The sequence below is a fragment of the Bos indicus genome, chromosome X, assembly GCF_029378745.1.
Source record: "Bos indicus isolate NIAB-ARS_2022 breed Sahiwal x Tharparkar chromosome X, NIAB-ARS_B.indTharparkar_mat_pri_1.0, whole genome shotgun sequence".
Taxonomy (NCBI): domain Eukaryota; kingdom Metazoa; phylum Chordata; class Mammalia; order Artiodactyla; family Bovidae; genus Bos; species Bos indicus.
The window spans coordinates 126,785,899-126,790,273 of NC_091789.1; the positions used below are offsets into that span (position 1 = coordinate 126,785,899).

The window sequence follows — 4,375 nt, forward strand, 5'->3', positions numbered from 1 at the left end:
GAACAGAAGCCAGTGGGAGTAAAATTGACCAGCATCCAAGGGCCTAAAGACTTCAGAGAGGGAGGGATGAGACCTAGGCTCTGAGCCCACTAAAAAGTTTACGGTCATGACTGAAGTAAAAGAAAAAGACTCAGAGCCGAAAGGTAGGACTGGAGTATCACAAGGCAGTGATAACAATACTAGGCAAAAGTTCCCCTCAGGGTATTGTCACTGTGATATTGAAGAGGGCTCCTTGTTGGACTCCTGAAGTGGCTCCTTGCTAAGAATCCGCCTGCAATGCAGGAGATGTGGGTTCAATCACAGGATTGGGAAGGTACCCTAAAGAAGGCAATGGTAATCCACTCAAGTATTGTTGCCTGGGAAATCCCGTGGACAGAGGATCCAGGTGGGCTTCAGTCCAAGGGGCCACAAAGGGTTGGACATGCCTTAGCGACTGACCACATTACTTTATAGAAGTGAAAGAAGCAACACCTAACCAGCAAGGAGGCTCAAGGATCAAGAGACAGTCTGAGAAATCTGGAGATCAGGATAGAAGAGAAATCAAGGACACAAGGGAAGGTGTAGAGCTATGACGTGGGGGAGGTTGGAGTTTCTGATGGTGGATCTTGGGAGAAGTGGGCTGTCTCCTAGGCAGAGAGTCCTAAGCCTGCTGAGAAAGGTGCTCGCTTACTGCCTCTGCTCTGGGGTTGATAAAGTCTGCTTGAGACCCCCAGAAGGGAGGGGATCGCCCACAGTGTAACATCAGGGTGCAGCGAGGTAGGCCAAAAATCTATAGAGAAGGCTGTAGAGTCCCCCAGTTTTGGCCCCTGATGCAGTTATGGTCCCAGAACCACACTGGGATTAAGAACGTGTAAGGAGGGAATTGGGCTCGAGGACTTACAGAGAGGAAACTCACCCAATCAAGTCCCTGATCCAACCAGTCCATTCTGAAGGAGATCAACCATGGGATTTCTTTGGAAGGAATGATGCTAAAGCTGAAACTCCAGTACCTTGGCCATCTCATGCGAAGAGTTGACTCATCGGAAAAGACTCTGACGCTGGGAGGGATTGGGGGCAGGAGGAGAAGGGGATGACAGAGGATGAGATGGCTGGATGGCATCACTGACTCGATGGGTGAGAGTCTGAGTGAACTCCGGGAGTTGGTGATGGACAGGGAGGCCTGGCGTGCTGCAATTCATGGGGTCACAAAGAGTCGGACACGACTGAGCGACTGATCTGATCTGATCTGATCTGAATTTGAATGTCATGCAGTCTTCTCGGTTAAACTTCTCACCTCAAAATAGATAGAGCCATAGAGGAAATGACAAAGACTGAGAGGAGAAAAGTCTTGGCCTCAGTGGGCGCCTTCATCATTGGAAATTCTGTGTCTACCAGGCCCAAGGACAGTGTCAACTGCCACCCAAGGGTTCTTTGGGTATGCAGAGCCTGGGCGTACTCCTTGCAGCTCTTAATTGAGGGGACCCATGACACAGTGAGCTGAACAAGATCTTGCCCTGTGGGTCATGGAAAGAGAACAAAGCAGAGAGTGACAGCAAGCAAGTTTTCATGGGAGAGATAGGGTGAAAGTCAGGGGTCTCCAGCCAGCAGTTTGAGCAAGACCACTGGAGTTCACTGTGGCAGCAATCTTAGTCATGGTACCAGATATGTCACTGGTGAAAAGAGATTTCCTCAGTGCTTGCCCTTGCAAAGAAAGGGAAGGACTCTGGACTAGTGCACATCAGAGGACTTGTCTGATGAAGGTCACTTTATCAGTCTTGTGAACTTGAGAAAACTGCAAGTTATCCATCTATAAATTGAGTCTGCTAAATCCTATCCTGCATGAATGCTGGAATTCATGTATACATATAAAGCAGAGTCATACTGATTAAGAAACACTGGTCTTTAATTTAATGGTAGTTATGATTATTATGAACATCCAAAATACCCCCTTCCTATCTGAGGTTATTTTTATCCAGTAGATAGCAGAGATTATGCAGTGCATTGGGACAAAAGAAATAAATATTCTTAAATGAGCTAAATTAAGTCAAAGTATATATTTTTACCAAAAAACAAATGGTTAGAAGAAATAAGGCAAACTACAAATTAAAAGCTTTTTCTTTTATGTTTGCTTAAAAGCTTTTTGGTTTCTCAATATATTCTGTGGTCGTTTTTCACATTACCATGAAAATCTCTCTTTCAGCGACATATTACCTACTTCCAGATCATAAAGACAGTACAGATGGTTCATGATTTTCTTTTACATCTACCAAAACTGTAACTTTAAAATCCTAAAACAGCAATAAATAAAACTGGAATATCATTACCAAGTCAGTATTCTGAAGAAAAAGAATCTGTTAGAAGTAAAAATATTCGATAAAAGTGAAATAAATAATATGCAGAAGTTACTAGTTTAAATCAGGAAGAAAATAGAGATCTAAACCTGGTTTGCTCGATCCCTACTAACCTGCACTATCTAGGAGCTTGACTACTCTTTGAGAAAATTCTGTTCCAGTGTCATCTTACCTTGTTTAGATGGTGAACAACATATTCAATACGTTCAATGTGTTTTACATATACCCAACCTGTGGCTTTCAAAACTTTAAAACAGCAAAAAATGTGATTTATATGATTAATATATTTGTTTTATAAAGAACAGTAAACCTCATGAAAATTAACATTTGAAAATACTAAACTCCTCCCTCATCTCCTTAATTTAAATCAACTTTCACTAGATATTTCTCCTATGGATAAAGGAAAAAAGATATATATTTTGTTAAAATGAGTTGTACCTAAACTCCCTTACTACATATAACTGTAAAGAACATAAAAGTTTTGTTCCCCCCACTCTATTACTCTCTACTATTTATAAGCTTGAAAGCTCTGTTCCAACACGAAAGGGAAGAAAGTATCTGGGCCTCCCTCCCTAGATGTGGGAGGAGCTGTAGGACTTGGCCCTGGAAGGGGCACTGGCTTCAGCCATGGTTGGAGCCCTGGCCATGCCTCTCAGCCCTGCTCTCTCCACCTGATCTCTCAGACCCTCGTCATAGAGGTCTGGGAAGGAAGTCAGGACCTGTCGTGGATCTTGGCCAGCACCTCCAACACCTTCATCTTATTGGCCTCAACACAACCTCTTGAGGCCCACAGGAACTCGTAGTGTGGAGGCTCACATTGGGCACCTGTCGGTACTTCAGGTACTTCTTCTGCACCAGATCTTTGGTGATGAGCCTCTGGGTTCCCCAAAGATCCAGTGCCTCCTCCCAGTATAGACCCCCAACACACTGAGGAATTCCCAGACCTCCCTGGTGGCACGGTTGCACTTCATGAAGATAATGCCCAGGAGCACCATGAGGAAACCAGACTTGGGCACGCCCCCCTCATCACTCGGACCTTCATCGCCCCTGAGGTTGAGCTTGTTAATGGGGGCGTAGATGTTCCTGCTACGGTCAACTTCTGTCAGCTCCAGGCCAAATACCAGCTCCATGTGCTTAGAGGCTCTCCTGAGGATCTCAGGGATGTGCTCCCTATACTTGCTGCCAACGACCTTCAGCAGGGCGTGCTGCGAGATGGGCTCCTTCTTGGTGGACCTCTCCAGCAGGAACTCCAGCAGCATGCTGGCCTTCCTGGTCAGAGGATCTTTGCGAGGGCTCTGAGTGGCAGGGGCTGCCTGGGAGGCACCTGCACTTTCCTCCTCTGGGCCCTGGGCACCTTTATCAGATCCTGAGAAGGAGGGCCCTGCATCAGGAGAGCTAGGGGCCATGGCTTCCTGAAACTCCTGGTGATCTCCAGTAGCAGGGGAGCTCGGGGGAGAACCCTGAGGGACAGACAAGGGGGAGGAGGGGCACTCCTCTTTGGGGGCTGCAACAGCACTGGTCTGGGCTTCCTGGGGATACTGAGTGTCCCCCTGGACCTGGTGGCATTTCACACGGGCATGGTACTTGTTCTTGTGCATCCGAGGCATGGTGACACAGGTTATGGATCACAGGCGCATGCAGGCAGGGTGGTAGGCAAGGAGGGCACCTAGAGGAAGGACAAGCAGATGTTATGAGCAACTGCAGTGAGGAGATTCCTCCCTGGCTTGAACCAAAGCTGCCTCTGAGCAGTCCTTGAGGCCAGTGGTCTAGGACCCACAAGTCTTGTGTTCTCCTGGTGAGCCCTTCCCTTGAGACGACTGAGTAGGAAGTGAGAGTGATCGCTGGGGCGCAGCCAGACAGCCCTGCCTCGGTGTTAAGAGGGAGGCCTGTGGGAGCTGGCAGGGGAGGCAGGTCCTTTCAGTTCACATTTCAGAGTCATGATGAAACCTGGGGCAAGACTCCCTCATAATCCCCCCGCCCCCAAACCCACCCACCCTGTTCCCTCTCTTGCTTTGAAGTTGACGCTGCCACCTTCCCTGTCACCC

General features: G+C 47.6%; 1 protein-coding gene across 1 annotated transcript; it reads right to left on the bottom strand.

Annotated features, from left to right (window-relative positions):
* Positions 1-3,166: 3,166 nt before the first annotated feature.
* LOC139181602 (melanoma-associated antigen B17-like) lies at positions 3,167-3,937 on the bottom strand. The gene has a single exon (XM_070785093.1). It carries the CDS (start codon positions 3,935-3,937, stop codon positions 3,167-3,169), a length of 771 nt encoding a protein of 256 aa, XP_070641194.1.
* Between the last annotated feature and the right edge of the window lie 438 nt (positions 3,938-4,375).

Bases quoted from the DNA above. Each gene is read 5' to 3' on its own strand.
- LOC139181602 (XM_070785093.1), bottom strand. From the start codon at position 3,937: ATGCCTCGGATGCACAAGAACAAGTACCATGCCCGTGTGAAATGCCAC.